This window comes from Lutzomyia longipalpis, chromosome 3 (genome assembly GCF_024334085.1).
Source record: "Lutzomyia longipalpis isolate SR_M1_2022 chromosome 3, ASM2433408v1".
NCBI lineage: Eukaryota > Metazoa > Arthropoda > Insecta > Diptera > Psychodidae > Lutzomyia > Lutzomyia longipalpis.
This window is the reverse complement of record NC_074709.1, coordinates 13032679-13059105: the sequence shown is the minus strand read 5'-3', so window position 1 is coordinate 13059105 and position 26427 is coordinate 13032679. Positions and strand designations below refer to the sequence as shown.

Below are 26427 nucleotides of genomic sequence, written 5' to 3'. Positions count from 1 at the left end.
ATAACTCTGGAAAATTACAAAATTCTGAAAATCACTGCTGGGGCATCCTTGGCAACATAAAATGTAACGGATGTACCAGTGTCTCAAGCCGATGAAATCTCAAGCTGCCTGAGCCAGCCGCCGAGTCTTACAAGAAAAAACTGTTCTTTTTTTTTCAAACCGCCACTGCCGGAGGTTTTACAAAATCAAGCCGCCGCCGCCGTTACAGTGTGCGGCTTGGGGTCCCGATATGTAGGCTATCACACCCAAAACACGCTCATGTTCCATTTCATTTTGAATAAGCTCCTTTTTTCAATTTATTGTTAATAGAATTTTTTTTAATTGAAAATTCTGTTAAAAAGTTTTCATTTTTATTGAAAAAAATTTGAAAATTTGTCAACGAATTTTTAACCGGAATTTTAATTTTTATATTCTCATTGAAATTTTCATAATAATTTTCATGAAAAGTCCGATCCCTAAAAATCATATCGATATCATGGAATATCGCGGACAATCCTCGTTTGAATTTTTTCTCAACCGACAGGAAAGACACTGAAATTCCAACTGAATAAACATTTTCTTTTGTGCCCAAATGGAATTTATTTAAAATTAAAACTAACAAAATACCGATTTTTGAACTTGGAGGTTTCGAAGAGCAAAAAAAAATAGGCTTCATGTGTTGTGCACGAGCTCAATGGTGTTGTCCAAGAAAGCAGGATCTACTTGAGAATTGAGAGAAATTTTAGAAAGTAAAATAATTTGTTTTTATGAATTAATAAATTTAATAATAAATCAAAATGTTTTACCTTTATTGCGATTAAGCATTTGCTTCTGAATGGCTGATACGGGAAGCTCCAGCACAATGCACAGAAGAGCACCACCCAGGTATGAAAGGATGAGTGTTGATGAGACGTAGACGATCTACAACAACATTAATTCATTAGAAATTATTTTTAGGGATTTCAAAGATTTTTCTCAGAACTCACAATTGTGGAGTCACTGAGAAAGACTGGCTGTCGAACATTGCCCATTGTTGCACGCAAGATGAATGGATGGCAAAGATAGACGCAGAAGGTGATGCGACCAAGTGGTCGAAAAATTGGGTTGCAGAGAAAATCGCGTGCTATCCCTGAAATTAGAATAAAGATTTTTAAAAGCCTTTAAAGGGATTGAAAAGAAAAAAAATTAACTCACATCCAACACCAAAAGCACTCCCAATAATGAGAATTCCTCCAAGGACACCCCAGAGATTTTTCATGATTGCAGCATAGATAGCAATCCAGAAGGCTGGTTTTTCCATTGTGCACGCATAGAACCAATATGCAGAGAGGAGGAGAAGGGCTCCTGTTGGGACAATAGCATACCAAGCCCATATGAAAGCCTGAAAAAAATATAAATTGATTTTAATTTAATTGTTTCTGATTAGAAATTCAAGAATCTTACTCGATTCTGCCTGAGATTGAGATCCTTCTTCTTGAGTTTATTGTACAAAAGTCCCGCCACCATTCCCGCCAAATAAGTGCCACTATTTGTGTGCGTAGGAATGTAGATCTTCTTGTAGACATCATCAAACCACATGCCGTACTTTTGAGACTCCGGACGTATGATTACAACACCCTCGAATTTATTCCTATACGTAACAATGCCGGGAATCAGGTAGGAGACAAACACGGATATGCTAAGGAGGAGTTTGGTGGACTTTGGGAAGCGCCACATGATCATGTGCAGTGTTAACCCAATGATGAACATCTGAAAATCCGTTGCAAGGTACCAACCATGCTGAAGGCACTGAAAACATTTCAAATTAATTAGAATTCCTTATTAGGACAAGAAAAGAAAATCTTGCAAATGGGATTGTTCTTACAGGCTCCTCTACGCGTACGTAGTTGTTGATGTAGAGAATATTGGTCCACCAGTTGGAGCGACAGAAGGACTTTTCGGTTTCCGCCACGTGCTTCCACAGTGGACCGGATTGCACGTCGATGAGGAGGGTGGCATGAAAGAAGATCATAAAGGCATAGACGGGCGTAAGGCGTACGTATCGGTAGAAGATGGCTTTAAAGAAGTAGGATAAATGGAAAACTTTTTGATTTTCCTTGTAATCCATAAATTGAACAGATAAAAGGAATCCACTGATGGCAAAGTAAGTCTGGATGACTGTATGCCCATTTATGAGGATCATTGTGATGAATCTGTAGTAGTTCTGGGAACAAGAAAAGTATTTTTTTTGTACTCTCAGATCTTGTAGATCAGGAGAATCTTTCCAATAAGGACTAACAGCTCACCATTTCAATGTATTGTGGATTGAGAACGGGAAAAACATTGAGGAAAAGAATGGTATGACCGATGATGACACAAAACATCGTAAGAAATCTCATGGCATGAATACAACGCAAATCCTTATCCGCATTGGTCTTAGGGCCAGACATTAGGCGATACCAATTGCGTAGAAAGGAGAATGTTACGCGCCCATTGGCAGGACCCTGCAGTGGCATCCGGTAGTGCTCAGTTGTCTGCTCCTCCACAGGACGTGTCTTTTTGAGTCTCCTATCGAGGTATGTGGACGCAAAGACGGTCGTTATGAGGGAAACCAGTACGAAGAAGAAGCAAATATCCACAAAATCATAATCAAGGATCTCATGATTCGTCACACAGTACTCAATTTGCGAGAATGCCACGAGATCATGGGCATTAATTAGCTCATAATTTATGCATTGATTTATAAGTTGATCATACAGCTGCCGGTAGTGTCGAGATTTGGCAAAAATCCGCGGATCTAGCTTGACCTGAAGTATAGCAAAAGAATTCCACATCAGTGAAATCCTTGACCCACAATCATGCTCTCTCCTCTCACAGTCATTCACGCAGAAGCATTGAATGGCGGAGGGTTAGCAGCAGAATGTTGGCCAAGGACGCCGACGCTGTGTAAATTATTAACATGGATTGCATTTAGCAGTGAGGTTTAGTGAAGCTCTCACCTCGTAATCAGTGGGGAATTCCTCCTGAAAGTAGGACAATTGCTCGTCAGAATCAAAACGATCCATTAAATCCTGACACACATGAATACAAATCCCACGTTGGAGGTGATCATGCCGGAAATGTTTTTTCCTATTTGCAGAAAATTTCTACAAAGAACAATATTTTGCAGGACACACCCACAAAAAGGATGAATTTAATTTATTAATTAAAATTTCATTTGGCAAGGATTTTCTGTTTAGATCATTTGAAATGTGAGAGAAATCAATATTTTTGTACATCCAAATAAAATTTAATGAAATTTTCCCGAGAAAAATATGTTTCCCCCCCGCAGCCAACACAGTCTCCACTAGACTCCGGCACGGTGTACCATTCCAAGAGGATCTGCGCGCCATTTACAACATATCGCAAATAGAATTTGTAGAAAAATTGTATAGGGGAGGGCGGGGCTAATAAAGTCACTTAAGGGTTTAGAAAAAGCCTAAAATATCATATTTCCTAGCTAGATAGATAGAACAAAATGATCTGAGAAAGAGTTGTAGGGCAGTAAATTTCCTAAAGAAATGAGCTATACATTTCGCTTTATCTGTTTGGGAAATATGATATTTTGAGCTTTTTCTAAACCCTTAAGTGACTTTTTTAACCCCGCTCTCCCCTAGTGTGTAAAAAAGAAAATCTGAATGGAATGTGAATGTGAATAAACAAAAAAAATATGAAGTAATTCCCTTGAATAAAAGTGACTTAATTAATAATTAAAATGACTATTTGACTTTAAAAAAAAAGGATTAATAACAAATTGCTTTTCAATCACGCTAAAAGGAATGTCCAATAAATCAATTTTTCTTCACTCCTGCACAAAATTTATTTAATTTTTAATCACTTCATCTCACTTTTCTTAATAACAAAAATTTAAATTAAATTAAAAGTTTAAATTTTTTATACAGATTTAGCAAGAATATTAATAGAATTTTTAACCCATAAAGGACCGTTTGATCGTTTTTCATTCAAATATTTCTCCGTGATTTTTTGTAGAAGTTGTTTAAAATTTTATTCATATTTTTGGTTGTAATTAACGCAAAATTATACCAAGATAGTTCCTGATAATTTTATAACCGTAAAACGTCTCAAAGGATCAAACATAACGAAAAATTACTTCGATTTTTTGATGAAAAAGTAATATTAACGCACAAAATTACTTAAAAAAACATTTTAATGACTTTTATTGACTTGATAAGTGCAGTCCATGGTTAATAAATTTTTCTTCCCAAATTGGGATTCATTAACCTAGATTTGTTTAAGAATATTCTTTGAAATTTTCCTAAAGTTTGCATTCAACCGGAATTTCCTTTTTTCCGAAACAATTTTAAGCCATTTTATCTCGTTTAAACGGACAAACATATAAACTTAGGGCACTTTTTGGCGGATTTTTTCTATATGATCCCAGTTAAAAATAGAAATTCTTTAGCGATTTAATAAGCTTTTTGATTCTCTACAAGATAAAATGGGTAAAACATTGTTTTGTGAATGAAGAAGTTTTCCATAGATCGATGAAAAAACTCCTTTCGCTTAAGATGTTCTTAAACGCATCCTTTAACCGAATCTATTCAACTTCTTCAAATTAAGCCTTTTCCTTTTTACCGTATTAAGCACTGAAACATTCTTTATCCATTCTGTTGATATCCTCTGAGGACATTTCTCAATCAAAACGTTTTCTTTGGTCAGTTTGTCGTTAAATTAAACGTATTTTACACGAAATTACTTAAAATCAAGAAATTGTAGCATTTCACGTCTTTTTCACAAAAGAATTAAGCGAATAAATCTCGTAAATAATAATTCAAACGAAATTATAAGTTCAGGACATTATTTTGCGATGCATTTATCACCTCAATGTAATCCCAAAGGGCTGATGAGGCATTAGGCTTAATGATGGACGTTGCAATGCAGTAGGTGGATACATTGTATTCATCCAAACAGCGGTCGTAGTCATCCATTAGATACAATTTGGGCATCTTGTAGTACTCACTCACTGAAAATTTATTCACCAAAAGGCCATTTTTTTATTAAATAAAAAGAAAAGAAACTAATTTAAAGAATATCCTTTGTGGCGAAAAAATGGCGGAACTCACTGTTAAATTGAGCATCAACAGTCACGTTGAGGAGACACGCTAGGAGAGAGGCCAACATGGCCAGGACTTTGGGGTGCATACCCAATCACGTATAACGGACACCACGGACCACGTTGCACAACTTCCGGATCTCAACTGGGCACCACTTTGTGCGGAAAGTGAAATGAATGGTGGAAATGACTTGGGCGTGCACGAAAGTGGGTGGCAAGGTGACGTGCGACATCTTTAATTATTTAGCCATACACATACACTCTTCCCCGCAATGAATAACGCGGAATTGGCACGTGAGTACCTCTCCAGATGACGCTGCGATGTTATTCCCAGGAAAAAGGATACAAGAGCACAACGTAAAAATATGCGCGGGGCTTCGATCCCCACATTGGAAATCAAATCACGAATGTAAGTGGTAAATACCGCGATTAACCCTGTATTGCAAGGGAAAAAATAAATCCATACATTTTGCATTCAATTAATGTCCTTTTTTATTGAATCCATCACTCTTATCCACATTATTTCCTTCAGTGTTATTTACCCTATATTCTTCTTCTTCTCACTAACTCTCTACCACCTTTTTTGCATTTCGCTTCTGAGGTACATAAAAGTTCTTTTTTTTTCTTAGCAAAAAAATTAACAAATTCCTACTAAATTACATAATGTTTCTATGTATTATTCTAAAAAATATTAAAACATCTTTTTCTAAAATTGATTATAAGAACTAAATTCCCATAAAGACTTATTAATTTTTTTTTTTACAATTTAATTTTATTTAACAAGAATCACACTTAAACCATTTTTATCCTAAAGCTAAACTACAGAAGCGCCAAAAATTGCAATTATCATGATTATATACTGGTAAAAACATATTTATTGTACAATTAAGCTATTTCTCTCTTAACTCTATATATTGCGCCTACACAAGAAAAAAACCCCTTTCTGTCATTTTACACGAAAAGTTTAAGGTTTAGAATTTAAACAATTTAATGCTGAAAACTAATACATACCGGGAAACTACACCATTATTAGATGGATATTATAGTTTTGTTTATTAATATTTTTTACAATACAAAAATTTTCTAATTATTCTTTTTTCTTTTAATAGTTTTTGAGAAAACACGCCTCAACTTTTCTACATTATTTTTTTCTTCTTCTCAATCCTCCCCTACCTCCTTCTCTCTTTCTCTACTTTAAGGTCACACTTTAAATCACCTGTATTCCTACAAAGAACTATTCATTAAAATTGGGCGTCACATTGCACACGCCTGCACCCAGCATTTATTTACTTCTCATTCGAATCATCGTTATTCTGCAAAAAAAAGTCAAACATTCCACCTCATTCCATTTTTTTTGTGTAAGTAAATCTCGCGCACGTCTCTCTAATCAATTTCTGTTCAGTCTCCTCTATCACATGACACCACACCATTGCAAGAATTTTTTTTTTATATTGTTCGATGTTCTAAAGAGCATTTTGAGTGATCTTGTTAATGAATTTAAACAACAAAAAATACCTTTCGCATGCATTTTCTGTATTGTTCTCGTAAATGAGAAGGAATTGTAAACTAATCCTACTTCTAATGTTTTATTTTTTAATCTCTTTCACCTCTTCGCCGAAGCACCAATTGAGTCAAATAGCATGAAAATTCAAAAGAAAAAAAAGAATTGCAGAGTTTTCTCTGAAGTGATCAATCAAATATTAAATAAATCGAGATGAATATTCATTGAAGAAAGATGGTTTAAACTGAAAAAAAATTCTTGAATAAGAAAATAACTTACACTATCATTAAAAAGTTTCTGGGTAACCAAAAGAGCTGATTTTTTAACCATTGGAGGATTTTGCTAGCCACCGTGGCCAATTCGATTTTTTCAATCGCCACAGAATTAAATGTTGTTTGTATGAAAATTCAATTACTCAAAACTTCGTCGAAAGAAAACACGGAAAACATTTTCTTTTTGAGAGAAAATTAAGGTCAAAGTGAGGTTAGAAACCTCGATCCACCAACGGTTAAGGAAAAATTTTTGTGACTTTATTTCTACCTTGTCAACTGATTTCCCAAAATCAATTCATGTAGCAAAATTTAACACAAAAAGAGGTCAGAGCTTTCCAAAACTTGCATTACAAGAGAACTAACTTGATAGATTTAGCTAAATATTGTTTCTTTTTATTTTATTTTTTTTTTAAATTAGAGAGCATGTGTAGTTATCATTTTAATCTAAATTTGTTCAAATCGTTCAGTCACAGCCTGAAATATACTCAAAAATGTAATTTTTTACTATTGATCCACTAAAATGACCGTAGTGTGAACGAACCGCTTGATAGTTTTTCAAAAATTTATCAGATTTGGAAAGGGAATTAAATTACCTTTTCAACGATAGTCTTATTTATTAAAATCGGTGCACTAGCGGCCGTGAAAAGTGAAAATTTGTCAAAAATTGAAAAATCCTTTTTTACATAGGCTAACCAAAATGGCTGCTGAAAAATAACGGCTCGACCGATTACTAAAAATCTACCTTTTTTGGAAAGGTGAGAAATGTACTTTTCCAAAACTGACGGAGTTTTGAAAATCGGTTAACTACAGCCTGAGATATAATCACTGCCTGGAAAGTTGCCCTAAAAATACAAAATTTTTATTCATTTAGAAACTTTTGGTTGGTAGTGTAATCTTTAGGGGAGAGTGCAGTAAAGTTGTTCATTTTTAATAAAATCAATTTTTAATGTATTTTGAATGATTTTTTTTTTCACTCAAAAACATCTTTTAAGTATTATAAAATATTTCAGATTTTTTTAAAATAAAAAATGTAGAGAAAATCCTTGAAATCGTTAAAATTTGTTCTGAAATTTCAAGGATTTTTTTTGTAGCTGACTACAACCCATTATTCACAAAAAAATATAAAATTAAAGAATATTTAGTGGTTAAATACCTGTAGATGAAGAAAATTTCTTAATTGAAAATTCTTCTTAATTTTTTCTCATTGAACTTTTACAAACTTTCTAGCTTTTGCTCCAAAATCTATATATTTTTCTGCATTTAATGAAAAGTTTTTAGTTCTTTTGCATTCAACAATCTTTGTCGATAAATTTGGGATTACTCGCGTACGCGATACTTGGCGTCCATGGGAGACAATCACAAATGCTTGTTTATTAACTTTGTGCCAAGTTTGTAATTTGCACGAGAGAAATACTTTTTTTGCAGCGATAGTTTCCCACCCCCAAATGGAAGGAGAAGAACATGTTGGAGAAAAGAAACCATGTAAAATATACTTGAAAGTTTCCACGTTAAATGATATTTCTATATTGTGCTAAAATGGTGAAAATTCTTTAAATTTATTTGATTTAAAAAAGAAGATTTTTCGTTAAACATCTCATGAAAGAAAGTTGTGATCACTCCACAGAGAAAAAAATAATAGTTAGTAGAAAGTTTTGTTCGTGTTTTATTAAAGTAAAAAAAAGCCTCTTTTGGTATATTAATGTCGCATGTAAAAGGTATTTTATTAGGACAAATGGAATGCGGAGATTTTTTTGTCTCATTGAACCATTAACTATGTCAATCAATATTGAAACCTTCTCAAAATCTTTATTTCACGTTTTTCTTTGTTTGTTAATTAATTGTTTTGTGGACTAATTAACTATTTATTTATACTCAAGCTAAATTGTTTTATTATTATAGAATTTAAGTCAAACGTTCGCCACGCATTTCTTCAGCATGTTTATAAGTATTTTAACAATCACAATTCGGGTTAGTTTAATAGTATAAAGAGTCAATAAATTCAGAGCTAATATTACTTTGCAGTCAACTATATATAAATAGCAATCAATGTATGTACAAATCGCGGCAAGAAATACTATGTAAAGCAATTAAATCATAAAACATAACTTACAACATTAATACGTAATCGTTTGAAAAGGAATATTAATTAATTGGATTTTTTTCTCCATTAAAAGACTTTATAAAATTTTATTTTTCTCTCCAAAAAAAGTTTAATTTTTTAACATTTTAACTCCGTTTAAGAAAAATTAAAAGAGGAAATGCCATTTAATTTAATTTCCCACCCAACTTTGACAGAGATATATAGTTGAATTTGCACGCGGGTAATGAAGTTTTAAAAGTAAAATTTTCGTGAAGGAGCAATTAATCTATCCTATAAAAGACCGAAAAAACCTCATCTTAATATCAATTTGTTTACTAACTTTGTCACAATGTTTCTACAATATAATATTTTCTCATTAATAGCCGTATTCTTATGTTTCTTTTTTACGTAAAACGTTCATTTTTCTTTTTACAATCTTCTCTCAATTTGTCATCATTTTTTTTATTTGTTCTTTCGACGTAATATAGAATAATTTATAATTAATTAATTTTATATATATAAAAAAAAGCTCTAAGTGGTACTAATCACAATAATTATACAATTAAATTTTCCTCCTGCTATCCTCTCTAAATGAGGACAATACAACTTTTGGGGGAGAACTATTAAACATTACTTAACAGCATCATTATTACAAAAGAAATTTCATCTCAACAGTCAGACACATTCATCCTGATTTTGGGCACAGTATTTGGGAAATATTGCCTCAGCCTTTATACCCAGCTGAACAAGTCGATTCCGGAATACGGAAAATCTACTGAACACATCCTTGTGGACTGCATCGAAATCATGCTCATCATCTGGGTCCGTCCACAATCTAATTTTCATTTTAAAGTTGTGTGAAAAAATGGACAAAATTTAGAGAAATTATTACATTTACCTTTCCGCGAGCGCTGCTGCTCGTGGCCAAACTCTCGAGTCCAGCGTTGATTCATCCACTTGCTCTGTCCACAGGCAAACCTCTCCTCCCAGAATCTACAAAGAATTGAGAAAAAAGTTTGACCCCGTTAAAGAAATTTTTTAATTTGAAAAAAAAAATTTTTTTCTTCCTGTCGTCGTCTTTTACCTGCTTGGTTTGCATTGGTGTGAGTCGCATACGATACCACGGACGATGCTTGTAGATATTCTGCCATGTGCGATAGGGTGAACAGGCACCCTCACCCGTTGATCGCCAACTGCCAAAGCCACAATCCAAGTACCACGCATCCACGTGAGAGATAATGAGATTGAAGCCATTCTCAATGAGTTCAAAGTTTTCCTGCCACGTGCTCCCACCCCAAACTTGCACCGCGAACGTATTCTTCGACAGGCACGGCGAACTCGTGAGCCCACTCGACCATACCACTGACATTTTTGGAGCAATGCCCCCATTAGCTTGGCGCAATCTCTGGAATGCCTGCAGCATAAATTCGCACCACAGCCCCTTGAGATCGGTGTCATTGAAAAATTGACTCCAACACTCCAGGTTCACCTCATCGCCACCTAAGTGGAAGAAATCCGTTGGCCCCGTGAGCTCAAGGAGTTCCGCGTAGAGTTTCTGCAGAATCATGTAGGTGTTGTTGTTCTTGGGATTGAGTTGCCCACACGGCGGTTCGCCACAGTAAAAACTCCACGGTTGCTGATTAATGCACAAACTTAGCTCCCCAAGCCCATGCTTCGGGCCCCAATCCCACCCATTGCCCGCATGTGCTGGGGCATCAATCTCCGGTAGCACCTGAATACCCCGTACGCGTGCAAATTCCACAACATCCCGCACATCTTCTGTCGTGTACACTTCGTGATTGGAGTATGCCCCGTGTGCCGCCAGCTGTGGGTAGTGGCGTGACACAAAAGGGAAACTCTGGCTGTCCGTCATGTGCCAGTGGAAGCGATTGAGCTTACTCAGAGCCATCCCCGAGAGGGTTCTCTTGATTGCATCCACGGAAAAGTAGTGACGCGATGTGTCCAACATAAGGCCTCGATATCTATATGAAGGATACATAGTTCCTTAGTTTTTTTATCAACTCAGGGACGTAGCTAAAAATCTATTCAAGGGGATGTATTTTTAAAAAATTTGTCTCTTCATTTAAAGGGCAATAGAAACAAATTTAAGAAAAACGATTTAGGAGATAATTTTTTTTATGAAAAGGGAGTTTATCTGAACGAAAATTTTCAAATTATTCGTCGAGATTCGGATTATTCGTCAAGATTCGGATTATTGGTCAAGAATTTTCGGATCATTCGTCAAGATTCGGATTATTCGTCAAGATTCGGATTATTGGTCAAGAATTTTCGGACCATTCGTAAAGATTCGGATTATTCGTCAAAATTCGGACTATTTATCAGAATTCTGATTTTTCTTCAAAATGATTCGAAGTTTTTGTCAAGATTCAGATTATTTATCAACAGTCTGATTATTCGTTAAGATTCGGATGATTCGCTAAAATATTCCAAATATTCACCAGATAGACACTCATTGAATGAAACAATTCTAACATACTTATACTAACGTTTGACATTTTTTGTTAACGACGTTTTTTAACGTTTGATTGTTTTTAGCTTCTAACGTTTCCTTTCTTACTTTTCTTTTCTCGCATTTTATGCTTCTTTTTGTGACGTTCCTTTCCTAGACAATTTGGTAAATTAACTTCTCTTTAATCATATTTGACGTTGCTTTTCTTAAATTTGACGTTTCTTTTCTTAAATTTGACGTTTCTTTTCAAACTCTTGACGTTTCATTTCACACGTTTGAAATTTATTTTTCAACTAATTTTAAAACATGAAAATAATGTTTTTTGACACTAGCAACAAATCTTTTACAATTAAAAAGAAATTCTTTTAATGAGTTATAAAATTCTTCCATTTGTCCCGAAAGGGTTAGAGAGTTAAGAGAGGTTAGAGAGGTTAAAGAGTTCTAAATCAAAAATCCTTAAATACAAAAATCATTGAAATTTAATAAAAAAAAAAATAGAGAACTTTTTCCACCTTTTAAAATGAGTTTAACGACTTCAAATTTTGACAAATAATAAAAAAAAATGAATAAACTATAAAAGGATTAAAACAATTATCTTGCTAAATAGAGAAGAGAACATACCGAAGAGAATTAATCAAACTTTAATTTAATAATTCCAAATTGCTTTCCCATGAAATATTCTGCATGTCCTTTAAATTTTCCAATTCTCTCTCTCTCGCATCACTTTTCCGGTAGTACCGGCGTGAAAATCACCCCTTTTAGCCATCACCCTTGGCGCAAGGTGATTAAGTGTTTAAATATGATGTGCAAAAGACACACACAGACAAAACTTTTCCACACGCCCCCTTTCGCGAACACACAGGGGGTTGTTTTTGGAGATAAATGAGGGAGAAATTGTAAATTTGCAATGCTTCACACGATAAATTAATGCTAAAAAGGAGCTCCTTCGCGCGTCCAAAACTTTCTCCAAAATTCCTCAAAAGAGCATTTCTCCTCGTAAGATTAAATTTATGACCTGACGCATTCTTCATCCCTTAATAATGCGACTTTATGAGTAAGAAGAAGGTACTCACCCGAATTTTGGGGCATCCTCCACATATGCCCGTCCAACGATTCTCAACAATCTATCCTCATCATCATACCAGATCATCTGCTGGAGGGTCGCGAGGGCATTGCGAGCCCCAAAGAAACTCCTTGCAATGATCTTTGCACTAATACGTCGATTGTCTAACGTGAGGGTGATGTTGTAGCTCTCGTCGGTGTCTGAACGGAGGTAGATGTCGGGGAATTTGTGTATATTTACAACAATTTCAAAATGGTCAATATCACATGGATGATCGGGTTTGCAGCGACTCTCCTCGGGACGTTTTGATGGTACACTTGTTGCCACATCATTACTACCCTCAGCACCACCGGTGTGACTTTCACCCTCATGGGACACCTTGTCATCCCTGTCTAGGCTCTCAATTAATCGCATATCATCCATAAAAACGACAAATGCATCGCGAAAGAGATTTTCCACCTTCTCAAACGGCGTCTCAATGCGCGCTTTCACACACCCCGTGGAAAAGGTAAGAGATTTACTGCCCAGTGTCACCTTTCCCGTTGGTTCGGGCCATATATTTGGAGCACCGCACGTCATTGAGCACGTAAGGAAGGGGATTCGCTTCTCATGATGATGCTGCGTGAGGTAGTGCTCTCGAATACATCGATCATTCACGCATTTGTACGTCCATGTCTTCTCCGAGATGAAACTACAATAAATATGAGAGAAGTATTATTGGATTCTCTACAGCTACAGATACCAGGTATGTAGGTATTTGATACATAATATAAATTAAATAGATTGCACAATGAGAATATAAGTTATCAAGTCAGACATATTCTCATCTATTTAGAGATTGTTTGCATTAATTCCCACTTATTTTTATATTTTCCCCAGCCCCAACGTCGCATTGTTGAAAGATAATGTATAGAAGAAGAATTACGAGAAAAGCCACATAATTTATGCATGCTCCATTTATGTAAATAATACACCGTAATACTTACATAATATAATATTTTTATGTAAAGAAAATTATCTCTCTCTACTTTCAAGGTGAATTCGAGAAAGAAAAAAATCCTTATAAAATTATTGAAAATAAATTAAATTTTACTAAAACATTAAAAGCTTTTTCTTGAGAAAATTTTTTAATGCAATATCAATTTATTGGAAATTCAATTTTTATTACTAAATTTCATGGAAAAGTTTTAGTTTTTAAACTAAAAACTTTCATTGAAAGCACTCACAACACCCACTCGTGAGAACTTAAATAAATATAGAACAATGAATGAATTTTAAACTTTAACTAAAAATAAATCTTGACAAATATTTAATTTAACTTTGTATTTGTGTCACTAATTTTGATATTTAAAACTTTCACGTGGATTGTATTGTTTTAGTTCTATTAAAAAAAATTCTATAAACAATTTTATTTGATTCTAAAAGATTTTTAAAAAATCAGAGACTTTACATAAAATGAAAAATCTCAGACACTGTAAAAAAAATTTTCTTCTCTTCAAAAATATTCTTGTCTTGAAACAAACCCTTTAAATAACTAAAGAGCTTCAATGTGATTCACAAACTTATTAAAATTTAATGAAAAACAATTATATCGACCAGTTTAAAATTGTACCAACGACTTCATTCACCCCATGAATAATAAATAAATCTTTTTTGGAGAAATTCAATGACGAATTTAAATGACGAAATTTTCTTCTAAATTTACTTTCTCCCCCAATTCTACGAGAAATTATCTTTGTAGATAATTAAAGTAAAATCAATCAAATCGATTAAATAATTTCCATCATTTGTTTGAATTTCCTTTAAAAAATCATTGTGTAATAGATAGATAATAGAATAAAGTAAAAATAAAAATAAATAAAAATCATGCATACATTTTTTCACGTTCAGGCACTAACTTGGTTCTCACGAAGCGATCAAAATTGCTTAGATATGATGCCGGCTTGAGAACATCTTGATTCCAGTAAAACACCATAAGGATGAATGTCATGAGTGCAAAGAGAGCGATCAAGGTACGTCTGAGGGATGCCGTGAGAGCCATGTCAACGCAATTTCTTTCTGACTTCCTTCTTGGCCACAATCTCGGGCACTGCTGCGTTGTCGTCACCTGCAATTGATATAAACGACCATACTCCGCTTTAGTCATTAAATTTGCATTAAGATCTGACAAATTAGGGACTTTTCCCATTCCTTTTTGCACACATAAGGGCCACCCTCGACCGTCATAAATTTAAGTGAGAAGCACTTGTCTTAAATCACTTCCGGCCACAGCAGAGCAACATGCATTCCCTCTATATATAGTTAGCTATGAGAGGTTTTGCTATATATGTATGTATGTGTAATATATATATTTTCATCATCCTGCGGCAAAGAAAATGTCTCAGAGCACTAAATTGGACGAAATTTCTTACACAGTGTGGTTTCTTTCCATTGCTATCCCGACAAGTTCCTCTAAATAGGCCACTTACAAACCGTACCTCCTCTCAACCCTTCCGCGTGCTGAAGCACAAGGAAAAGAAGGAAAATCACTGCAGAGCCAAGCAGCAGTACACACTGCACTGCCCCATTGGTCGTGAGAAGGAAAGTAATGTATGTATGGGAAGCAGCTGGATTTTGAGGGAGTCAAAACACCGCGTTCCACGTTCAATCCTTTGTAGTCCTGCGCCATTCTTCTCCTTTCAGCGTAGTCAAAAAAAGGACACAACCACCCCTTTGCAAATTTATCTCTGTCATATACCGCAGACTAATTGGCTTAATGAGTCACACGGACTTTCGTGTCAGTTCACCAAACACACCTCATCCACCCACAAATATCCTTTAAAAAAAAAGGAGCTGCGTACTTTCTAGCTATCACGAAAGACTAATGAAAATTCCTAGAAATTCCTATATAGAGCGAAAATATTATGATATTTAGGACCAATAATAGGCCGAATTCTAAGGTTATAGCTGTTAAAAAACATAATATCCTAAGATAAATTTGAGAAGCAGGGCCAATAAGTCAAAATAACAGTTGAAAGAAGAATCCTCAAGAGGAAAACCACAACTAGATTTTTTTCCAAAGAAAGTAACACCGCGTTCATTGATTATTTAATTCTTACCTTCGTTAGATTGATCATGAAGATCTGGAGATTTATCAAGTCGAAAGTAATAACAAGAATTCGTCTGAAGAAGTTTTAAACTAATTCTCTACGCTAGAAAGCCTGATGATGGAATAAGAAGTATTCCAAAATGATTTTTTATTGATTCAATAGCAAACAAAACAGTTCGATAAAATCAAACCACTTAAGTCTAATTGAGCCATATTTTCCCAAGAATTGAAATTATAAATTGTAATCAATTCTTGCAATGTTAGATCATGCCCATTAGATCAATTGCATTTTTTTTTTCTTTCACTGAACATGCCATCATTTGTAAATAAACTGGAATTTTCATTTGGATATATCTTTAAGAACTTCAGCATTTAATTGAATTAAAAGCCATAAACCAACAATTGGTCAAATGGTCAATATACAATACTTTTAGTTTAAAATCAAAACTCTTCCACAAAGTGTTAGAAAAAAGCCATAAATTAGCAATAAAATGGTATGATGCGGAACAAGCATTTTGATTTTCTGAACACGCTGGGAAAACCACCCTCTCCGGTCCCCTCTGTGTCGTTTTCCACCAATTCCAACCGTCACTGTTTGAGCACCACAAAATTCAAATGGTCGGAGTCACACAGGCACATCAGGATCTATTGTACACGACAGTGGAGCACGAGCAGCACTGTTTCGAGATCCAAGCATGGTAAAAGTGGTGAGTCGCGGTCACGCGAGAAAAGCTCTCTATGTGTGTGCGGTGGAGGAAAATCATTCGGGGAAAGTAGTCGTGGAGGAGACACAAGTGCGCTCAGTTGAACCGAGGATACCACCTTGTAAGGGTGGAAAATTTCTCTTGTGCTCCTTTTTCCTCCCTTTTTATCGTTTTTAAACCAAATCGTGCCACTTGACGCGTGTGGAAAACTTTTCGCAAAGCTCTGTGTAAGAGGAGGAAAACCCGCGTGATAAATTCCACGGTGAAGAAAAACATTTTAATGGAATATTTTTTAAGGAAATTCGTAAAGTTCTTGATGAAAGAAAATTAGTTGTTGATGCAAGATTTTTCTTTAAAAGGAAAAAAAAGAAGAAATCTTCGTCAACACTGTTAAGTGCACAGTGCATTGGTTGATGGGGAAGAAGAAAAACTAAAAGTGATGGAAAAAATGTGAAATCAATTTTCAATTTAAACCCTCCCACCACTCAACTATACATACATAGTCATTTGTGTGGTGAATAAAATAACATAAAGTGCAATTACGGTATTCATCCTTTTTTCGTTTTTCTCCCGTGTATACCCCCCAAAACATCAACCACAGCTGAACCACCACCACCAACCACACCGACTTCCCCCATACCGCAATCTTTATACCAAACGTCTTTTGCTACCTCTAACCACGTTCAACAATAAACTCCTATGGTGGAAAAACTGTGTGTGAGAGTGGAAAAGAAAAGCTGAAACATTTTGTAGTTTTCGTGTAGGCAAAAAAAAAATAAATAAAACAGAGAAGAAGGAGAAAGTTGTGGAACGAGGAAAAGATTTACAAGGATTCCTAGCACACGAAGATCCCTTTTGGCTTTTATATTTCAAGTCGTCTTGTTTTGCATCCCAAACCCTCATCAACTCATTCATATTTTCCCTCTGCATTGTATTGTTTTCATTTTCCACTGCTGCTGAAGAATACAGAATAGAAGACTTACACACCGGTGTGTGCTCCAGAAAGGGAAATCCATTTTCTTCGCGCGCGCACACACATCGAACTTTTACCAATGCTACGAGTCCATTTGGCAAATTAACAAGAAGGCAGAAAAGCTCTAACTGTAGTGAGGAAAAGAGGATTGTGAATTGCCAACACTCCCTCTTGGCAATTTGCTATAAAACCATCCACCCACATTTTCCAACAATTTTTCCTTCACCAATAAACCAATCCGTCGTGTTCGTGTGGTGCGGGAGTGATGTCAATGAAACGCCTAGCTGTGATTGCAGCAGTAAGTTCCCACAATAGCCTCAGCAACAATTCCATATCATACTACAGTGTGGAGAAGGGTGGCCACCAGGGGCTGCAGACAATGCGTCCGGGCGCCAATTTGCACGGGAATGTCAATGTACTTCTTGGCGGGTAAATAAATTCATCATCAAACCCCATCAATTGATTCATTATCAGACCTTTCATGCTTCATGTCATGCCATACACACATACACTTTGAGGGCTTTGCTAATTGAATTGAGCCCATCATTAATTGATAATTAGTACGACAGAAACATTGTGGGTCAAAAACCATCATCATCCAGGCATATATACATATATGGACACACTAAACACCATCGAGTGTTAATCGAGAGAATATCTCTCTTTCCTGTGATTTTCCACACAAATTACCCCAAATAAAAATCTCATTACGTTTTAGAGTTGAACGACTATTTACCAGAGACGAGAAAGACATGGTAATAGATAAGGAAAAAACATTGAGGGAAAACAGAAAATTATTATTCGATTAATGATTTTCGTATTTGGAATTTAAAGGACTAGTATGATATCTTTTTAAAATATTTACGAAAAAGTTAAGGAAATTATCATTTAAAGACTTTAAGGACATTCAACTAACTTTGAACTATATTTAACCTTTATTAGGTTTAGAGGATAGTCCTGTGTAGAACCACTTTAAACGTAATTTAAATAATATTTTTTTATAATACTTGTTCTTTTTTTATTATATAAAATTTCACGCTTATTCTGGCTGTTTCCTCGAATTTTTATCCGAATTATCCAAAATCGAATAAGCTCAATAAATTATATTGAATTTAAATGAAATTAAAAAATCTTATTATTAAATCTCAATTTATTTGAATTAGTGAATCTATTTCAAGAGCTAAATTTAAATCAACCAAATCTGTTTCCAATTTCCGCATAATCATTGAAATTCGTCAATTAGATTTCAGTAGTTATTTCGTTAGTTGTTTTCGACTTTAATTCAATTTCAATTCTGACGGAGATGAAACTATTTGATATAAAGTCCTTTTTTGGGTAAATCAACGATTTAACCCAGGAACAAAATGAAATGAAATGAAAAAGCAAAGGATGAGAAGAAGAAGAAGCAAAAAAAATTACCTGAGTGTTTACAACTCTATTGGCAATAAATGACTCCCATCGATTTATTCTACAGTGCAAGAGACGAAACCTCATATATTTTAGATTATCAATTTGTACCATGTAATGGTGTGTCTCTATGGCATACTTTACGAAATACATTCGCCAAATTTCCCCAAACCCCCTTCCTTCTGCGGGTGTGAGAGATACACATCCCACCTAATACAATTCCATCACCATACTAACTTTGCACAATTCAACTTCGTTTAATTAAACTTTATACTTCCTCTTTTGCACACACACACACACGAACCACCCCCATTCTAGCAGGAGGGGTTGGATGATAGAGAGTTTGATATAGCAGCTATATGTATACCGGCACAGAGAAGAGCTTATCATTCATCCCTTTCCACTATACATAGCACCACCCCCGTACATGCCATCTTCCATACAAAACCATGAAATAATATTACAACAACTTACGCGAATCAACGGTGGAAATAATATTTGAAAATTCACTTTACAGCATGGTTTCCATGAGATTGATAAAATCCATTCAAGTTCCTTCTCTTTCGCCTTGCAATCCACCCCCAACCACATACACCATAATCATTCACTTGCGGGGGTTTCACAAGATGAATTCAGCCTTTAAATCGTTTTCCAATTCAATTTAATTCTATCACACCATCTATCGACTTTCACCAGAAGTGCCTCACTCATATACAACGGGGAAAGCTCTTCCAAAGATTGTTTTCCACACACATACTCACCAAAAGAAAAATATGAGAGAAAAACGCTGGATCATGTGATTATATAGAAAATGCATGATTATTTTATTATTTATTTACACATCTCTTCTGTAATTAAGTACACCCCCATATGTTCTGTTCTTTTTCCACTACCTCATTCTAACGGTATGCTAACTATGAGGGTCACCACGGAGGTACAAAAAAAACCACCACATCAGGACAAATCGATTGGGCATGAAATCCCCAGGCCATAAATACCTCAGAGACCATTAGAAGTCAGGGTTGAATTCCGCGAACAGAAGCAATTTATGTAATTACAAATCATCTCTTGGATGCCTTGGATGACATTTGAAATAGAAATTCCGTTAGTTTTATGCTTTTGAAAATATTTAAATTTCTCAAGAATTGAAAGACCTAAAGGACAGATTTAAATGATGCAGACTGTAAGATCATTAACCACAATTTGATTTTTTTTAAATTTTAAGTCAATCTTTTAAATAAAAACAAAAAGAAAACCTCAAAGCCGCATTAGGATGTTCTGGGCCGCATCTTGGTGTGCAGGAGATCACTTTGGGAGGATAGCGAAACTTGATTAATGGAGAAATGAGGGCCCGCGTTTCGACAAAAATCTCGGACTACCTTTCTGAACAGAGATAGATTGAAATTGGAGCTGATTGAGAATAAATATCGGAAAGTGAATGCTTTACGATGGGAATAGTTGACCATTGGATAGGAAAACTACGTGAGAAAAATGAGAGTTGCCATCTAATCAATTGAGCTAGTAAATGGTTAGACTTAAGAAAGATGTCTGGGACTTTGAGGGTTTTTCAGTATTGAGATGAGGGAGAAAAAAATTATGAATTTGAAGTGCTTTTGACCATATCTTTGGTCTGTAACTTCATCATTGAAAAAGACAAAGAAAGCTCTTAAATACTTTCATCATTATAAAAGAGATATAGTATGGAAAATGTAAGACTTTGTTGATGAAATTTAGTAAGTGATAAGTTATGAATAAGTTAAAGAAAATACTGTAAAAACGATATGTATATTAGCCCTTTGGGCAGATTACAATAAACCATTTAATCAAATCAATCAAAAAGAAAACCTATTTTGAAGACTCTAAGTTCGGTTTTATTAGTTCCTTAAGTCAGGCTTTAGTTTCTCAAGCCAGACTTTAGTTCTTTTTGGTCAAACCTTTACGGCTTTAAGGTTAAATCAGGCTGAACCGGGAATGAAAATAGATTTTCGTAATAAAGCATCTAGAAATTCATTTCATTTGAATTCATTCAGCCTGAGCTAATCGTAAAAACTCAAAAGCTTGAACCCAAAAAAAATCATTCCTTGATGAGAAAATTCTTAATAAGATGATTAAATTGGCTATATGGATCCGGAAGGAATCCAACAGCCGTACAATTTAAAGTGCAGAAGAAGAAGAAGAAGATGATTAAATTCATGTTTACTCAAATTAGTTTAAAAAAGAATATGGCTTGGCTTAAGAAAACTTAAGGATTGAATGAAAAATTTAGTCCGGACTAAAAAAAATTAAGGCCATCTTTGAAACTTTAAGTCGAACCCTTAAAAATTTAAGCACGGTCTGGCTTGAAAATCTAATGTTATGTTAAAAAACTAAAGCCAAAATGAAGAAAATAAAAAAAAAGTTTCATTAAATTAGGAAATTTCAAAGATGAAAGGATTCATTTCTTAGTCTGAAATAGGTAACAATAATTTTAAATATTTTTTTAGTACATGTGAAACTAAAAAAAAATAATAAGTTTTAAACCTCAGTGATTTTTTTTAACTATTTTAAATTACTAAAATTCAATAACATTAAATGGGCTGTTTTTTTCAATCTACGCCCTTTGAAAATCGCTTTAGGGTAGTATTCCACCCGCACATTTTATCATTCAGTACGTCAAAACTTTTAAACGATTTTCCGAGACGATTTTTGTTGTTCTTGTTGTAGTATGGAGTTCTTTTACGTGACAATAAAGAAGCGTATAAATGTAATGAAGCACAAAGAATTGATAGTGCGGCCGTTGGAATTTGGTCACGCGACAAATATGTAACTTTCACCAAAAAGTTAGCACCCCTCACAAAGTTGAGGGACATGCAAACCCTTGGGCTATTGAGTATGAGTGTGGGGGGGGGGTGGAAAATGACGATGTTGCCCCACATTGGGGGGTGACTTGTGTGTTAGTGCTGGAAAGTCGACTAAAAATAAGTTTTTAAGGGTATAATTCAAAAGGAGCGAGGGCGATATGGGTTTATTTATTCATCACCTTTTCAAACCACATCAAACATACATATTCTATGGGAAATCGATCAAGGGACTTTCAAGAGACTTTCCCGAAGCTTTTCATTAACTTTCCACCTCATTGCCCTCCTTTTGTGTGTTCTCTTCGCACCACCAGTCCCCCCCCCCCTTTTCCGCCTCGTATTTACGCGCTTTAACAAAACTATCCACCCCTTCTCCTTCCCATGGCACTACAACAAACCAAAATGATTCATGGGTGGAAAATGTGTAACAAGGAAGCCAGTAAGAGAGGATTCAGTTACGTCTTGTATTTGTCACCCCCCCTCCCCCACACAATGTGTGTTAGTCAACTTCAATCTCTTGTGTTTTCCTTATATTCACATCAGAGTCAAGAGAGGACGATCGTTTTACCAAAAGGTCAGACAAACTTCCACACACACACATCGAGATATTTTCCTTCTTTCTACCCCAATACGCGCCCCTATTGAGGGATGATGGCCTAGCACTTCGAAGGCGATGAAGCAGATAGTGTCTTGCATGTGTTTCCACCATGAAAAGCCCTCGCGTCCAACAGAAATCCCTGAAATAGATGCAAGAAGCAACTACCACGGGCAATATATCACATGCCAGGAGGGTGGCTATTAGAGAGTGACCACGAAAAATACCCTCGCGATTCCTATCGTTCTGTCCACTTCACTTGTTCCCACATCAAACTATACGAGAAAAGCTCCCCTATTGATAATACCCGTGATTTGCTGTCTGTTGCTTTTCATTCCTTGTGCGGAAGAAAATTATTGTTGAACACATGATTCTATTTTTTCCACATTCCCCCCCCAACTCCACGTGGTAAATCGATGGAAAGTCAAACATTTTTCCTTTTGTACGTCTTTTAGCAAGAGAGCAAGGAATATAAAAAAAAAACATTTTATATATACGCTATTTTCCATTAGTGAGCATCCACACCCTGTGTGTCATGAACCAAGCCCCAGCGGAAGTCAACCCACCAAACCAAACCCTTCCATCAGACACCGATAGCTACAAAACCAACCCCATAGAAACTTCTTTTTTTTTCAACATGAAAAACTACCCTTGTTTTTCAATTACACCACATCTGCTATTTCCTCGAACTTTTCCCCGGCTAAAAGAAAACAAAATGTAGCACAATAAATTGTTGATGAAGATAATTGATGGTGAAGGTGGGAATTTTTACCTGATATGCAATTTTTCTCCCTCATTTCTTAAATATCTTCTCACAGATGATTTACATGAACATACATCAAGCATCTTATAAAAAAAATTGAAAAAAAGGATGCTGTTTTGATCTATTTTATTGCTCCACTAAAGCTCTTTCTATGCAGCTGCTTTTTTGGGATTTCTTTAAATCATTAAAAGGCTCACTTATACCCTTAAAAGCATAAATAATTGTCAAACAGTTTTCAACTTGCAAATTGTTAAAGTTTTTCTTGAGAATTTGTAGTTTCTTCAAAAGAGTTTCAAAGGTTTTCCGTTAATTTAACACACTTAACCACTCAATGAGAATTCTTAACACTAAAAAGATCTTATTTACAGGAAAGTTCTTAACGCATTTCAGCTAAGATTAAATGAGGAAATTTTAATAAAATTGTAGTTGTATTTAAACAAGAAGATCTCAAAGTCTTTCTATAAGTAAAAAAAATAGTCAATCATTCCACTAATCAATGTTTATATCATAAGAATCACAAGCAATAGTCATAAAAGAAAACTCAATACAACTTATTATTAGAATTGTTCGTTACACACATAAATTCTTCACAATCCGTCCATACTTTCTCTTACAATCTAAATGTCAGAGAATATAAATTCCACGTCATATATGTATTTTATTTTATTAAAGTAAAAAATAGATAAGTTCTAATAAGAATGGCGTCAGAGTGGCTGTGTCAGAAAAAATCTCATCAATTGCTAAAAAAATCTTTTTTTTATATTTAAACAATATCTTGCCTTGAAATAAGTATAAAAATTGTTTGGCCATAGAAATGGTTTATTAAACTTATTCATAAAATTTCTCTAAATATAAAACAAAGAATATTTCAGTCGTTGTTATGGCTCTTACAATGTCCTGCAGAATAATTTGTAGGTCATAATAGAGTGGATGGTGGATATATAATCTTTAGAAATATAACGTAATTAGTAGAAGAAAGGGTATAAAATTCAACCTCTATAGGTAGCGAATGCCTGAAAATGTCGTGTCCAATTTAATTTTAAACACATTCTTCTGCATTTCTGCATTATATGATTAAAATTTTCCTATTTTCTCTCCTTCTTTTTTTTTCACCAGAGCTATGCTGTCAGTTGTGATAACTGTGGTATGTTTTGTATGCTACTGCTGCCATCGCACCATTAAGAAGCGATCTACATCAACATATCGTCAACGATGGCTCGAGACTGACACAAATATGGAAATTTATAGCGTCGAACAGGTATTATGGATACGATATCATGTACATTTTCCCACCTCAACTTCTTCATCCCCCTTCAATCTTTTTTTTTTTACTTGGTGGTACTACATTTTTCCATCAATTTTATTGTTTGACATTCGTTCGAAAAGGGACTCCAAGTAGTTTTGTCAAGAGTATATACGATTCAATAATTCTCCTGATATTATATTCAGTGCAGGACATGATTTATGGTTTCAATGGTATCGTCAAACATGAAAATATACTTCAATTTTGCCAATTTCAGCTTCATATAGAAAATTCATATACGCCCACAGATTTCCATTGACTGGGAGGTTCCTCTCAAACCACCCACCCACCCCTAAATTCGTCGCATTCATCCCACCAAAAACCTTTCCCCACCAGACATCGCATTAATAACACCAAAATCCTGGACTGTCTCCACCAGTTCTTTTGGGTCTGACGGGCACACGATAGTAGCATATTGAACAATAATTTTTCCCAACGTCCCGACACATTAGCCGAAAAGTGTACATTCAACATTAGCACCGCGCCATGCGGAACGGCCTGACATTCTCTGCACACAACCCCCACCACCCACCGAATGCCATGGGGTGTGTAGAAGGATAAACTTGAGAAAATATAATTTATATTCCATCAGAATTTTTTGTCATGGGGAAATTCATCTTAAAAATTTTCCTCTTGCGTCCTCCTACGTTTGCGTAAAAGTTGTTTATACTCTCACAGAGCTCCATGTCACTGATCTCTTAGCGGCAACACTCTGGATTATTTTGAAAGCAAAACAAACACAAATTTTAACGCCTAAACATCTTTAGATATAAATAGCTACAAGCTATTTTTAAATCAAAATATCAGCCGAATGAAAATCTCATAAGTTCAGTAGTGGACTAACGCAAATAGGAAATTAATTTGGAAAGCTGGTGTGATTCATTTTGATCCCAAATCCCCATTCCTTGATAAGAATTAGCATATAGGCAGCACAAAAATAATTATGGATTAGTTTTATCAGCTTTAAATGATAAGAAAATGAAATTAATATTTTTACAGCGTTGGCTTTTCTTTGTTACTCAAAAATTTAAGATAAAAATGTGAATGGAATAAACAAGAATAGTTAACTTTATGAAGCATAAGCATATGGCGCATAGAGTACATAGAGCATAAAACAGATTACAAGTCTATCTAATACAATTTTAACTCTTTCACGGATTTTTTTTGCTGAAAATAAAAAAAAAATCTACACAAAAAAATCCAAATTGAATACCTAATAACATTCCAATTGAGATGTTAAAATAAAAAAAGGAACGAAGAATTGCGTCAAAAGCTTTTCAAATATTTACTCCAAAAATCCAGGATAAAATAACCTTTTCCTTCTTTACTCTCGCTTCGCACACAAAGTAGGTCTAATGTGTCCAAAAATATACATGGATTACCCCCCATGAATGGATATATTGAGTGGCGTGTCAGGAAAAACTATTGAATACGTGTCTTCTTGCACCCAAAAATGCCTCAAGACACACAATTTCTAGGTCACCGGGTGTTATTTTTCCATACCCACCCACTCGTTCCCAATTTAAGGGATACATTTATTTTTGGGGTGAAGTGAAAGTGGTGCGCTAAGGGGTGGTGTGGCGAGGCGGTATGTTCCACAAGAATTTATCACAAATGACAAGCACGTGACACTTTACAGGGGGGGTTTACCATGAAAAAATAATCCAATTCTAGCCCCTTGGAATCGTCGTATTTCGCGACCACTTGTGGGTGTGAAAACTTGGAAATGGCGCGCGAATCTCGTGTTTTTTCATTTACCGCACACACACACACACCGAAACCACCCCCGGGGGTGCTATAGCGCAAAAAAAAGAAGGCAAAAAAAATTGTGTGAAATATGACAAATTACACTGGAATTATAAACGCAAATCATCATTTTGAAATTAATAGTATGAGTTGTCGCAATGTGCTGAGTACGCTGAGAGAGATGAAATTAAATTTTTCCAATCAAAGCACTTTTGTGCCACCCTTGTCCTGTGAATTTTTCTACCCCCTCCCAAGGGCTTGGTCTTCTTCCCATCTTATACCTATATACATAAACCAAAAGACACACAACATACTTGGTTGGGGCATTTTCATTTATTTTCAGCAACGGAAGGAAAAAGAAGATGCTGGCTGTTGCCCCATGATGAAAGTAATTGAATCAAAAAGTGTGATCTTTCCCTCCCTTCAAACCATTTTGCACGTTTCACCACCCTCTACTACTAGGTGGGAGTGGGGCTTCAATGTTAAAAAAAACAGGAGCATGAGTTTGAGGAAAGCTCGTCTCAATGACTAATTTCACGGTCTGAAAATCGATT

General features: G+C 35.1%; 3 protein-coding genes and 1 long non-coding RNA gene across 5 annotated transcripts in view; 1 reads left to right on the top strand and 3 right to left on the bottom strand.

Moving 5' to 3' along the window:
• Positions 1–572: 572 nt before the first annotated feature.
• Positions 573–5289, bottom strand: LOC129793260 (nose resistant to fluoxetine protein 6-like). Its single transcript, XM_055833092.1, has 10 exons — positions 5082–5289; positions 4839–4981; positions 2958–3104; positions 2265–2765; positions 1844–2182; positions 1423–1767; positions 1174–1360; positions 966–1108; positions 786–900; positions 573–701 (listed from the first exon to the last, which is right to left on the bottom strand). The coding sequence occupies exons 1-10, from the start codon at positions 5158–5160 to the stop codon at positions 652–654; spliced, it is 2049 nt and encodes a 682-aa protein (XP_055689067.1). The 5' UTR covers positions 5161–5289; the 3' UTR covers positions 573–651.
• A 256-nt stretch (positions 5290–5545) lies between these two features.
• Positions 5546–26427, bottom strand: part of LOC129793263 (uncharacterized) — a 70694-nt gene continuing 49812 nt past the window's right edge. Inside the window, exon 2 of the long non-coding RNA XR_008750892.1 lies at positions 5546–5649. This is a non-coding gene — a long non-coding RNA (uncharacterized LOC129793263). The remainder of the gene's footprint in view (positions 5650–26427) is intronic.
• The window catches only part of LOC129793178 (probable beta-hexosaminidase fdl), a 33138-nt gene continuing 12256 nt past the window's right edge, over positions 5546–26427 (bottom strand). Inside the window, exons 2-6 of one of the 2 annotated variants that reach the window (XM_055832973.1) lie at positions 14356–14564; positions 12468–13148; positions 10009–10906; positions 9823–9917; positions 5546–9759 (exon numbers count right to left, since the gene is read on the bottom strand). In XM_055832973.1, the coding sequence (XP_055688948.1) occupies positions 9600–9759; positions 9823–9917; positions 10009–10906; positions 12468–13148; positions 14356–14498 (1977 nt within the window). In that variant the 5' untranslated portion in view covers positions 14499–14564 and the 3' untranslated portion in view covers positions 5546–9599. Of the gene's footprint in view, positions 9760–9822; positions 9918–10008; positions 10907–12467; positions 13149–14331; positions 14565–26427 lie in introns of both variants that reach the window. The other variant, XM_055832972.1, reaches the window with a different exon arrangement.
• LOC129793209 (uncharacterized) overlaps positions 16351–26427 on the top strand; it is a 15802-nt gene continuing 5725 nt past the window's right edge. Inside the window, exons 1-2 of the mRNA XM_055833027.1 lie at positions 16351–17651; positions 23941–24082. Coding sequence (XP_055689002.1) covers positions 17488–17651; positions 23941–24082 — 306 coding nt within the window. The 5' untranslated portion in view covers positions 16351–17487. The remainder of the gene's footprint in view (positions 17652–23940; positions 24083–26427) is intronic.

Bases quoted from the DNA above. Each gene is read 5' to 3' on its own strand.
- LOC129793260 (XM_055833092.1), bottom strand. From the start codon at position 5,160: ATGCACCCCAAAGTCCTGGCCATGTTGGCCTCTCTCCTAGCGTGTCTC. The intron at 1,768-1,843 runs GTAAGAACAATC...AAATGTTTTCAG, and splicing joins ACGTACGCGTAGAGGAGCCT to TGCCTTCAGCATGGTTGGTA. The intron at 901-965 runs GTGAGTTCTGAG...ATGTTGTTGTAG, and splicing joins TTCTCAGTGACTCCACAATT to ATCGTCTACGTCTCATCAAC.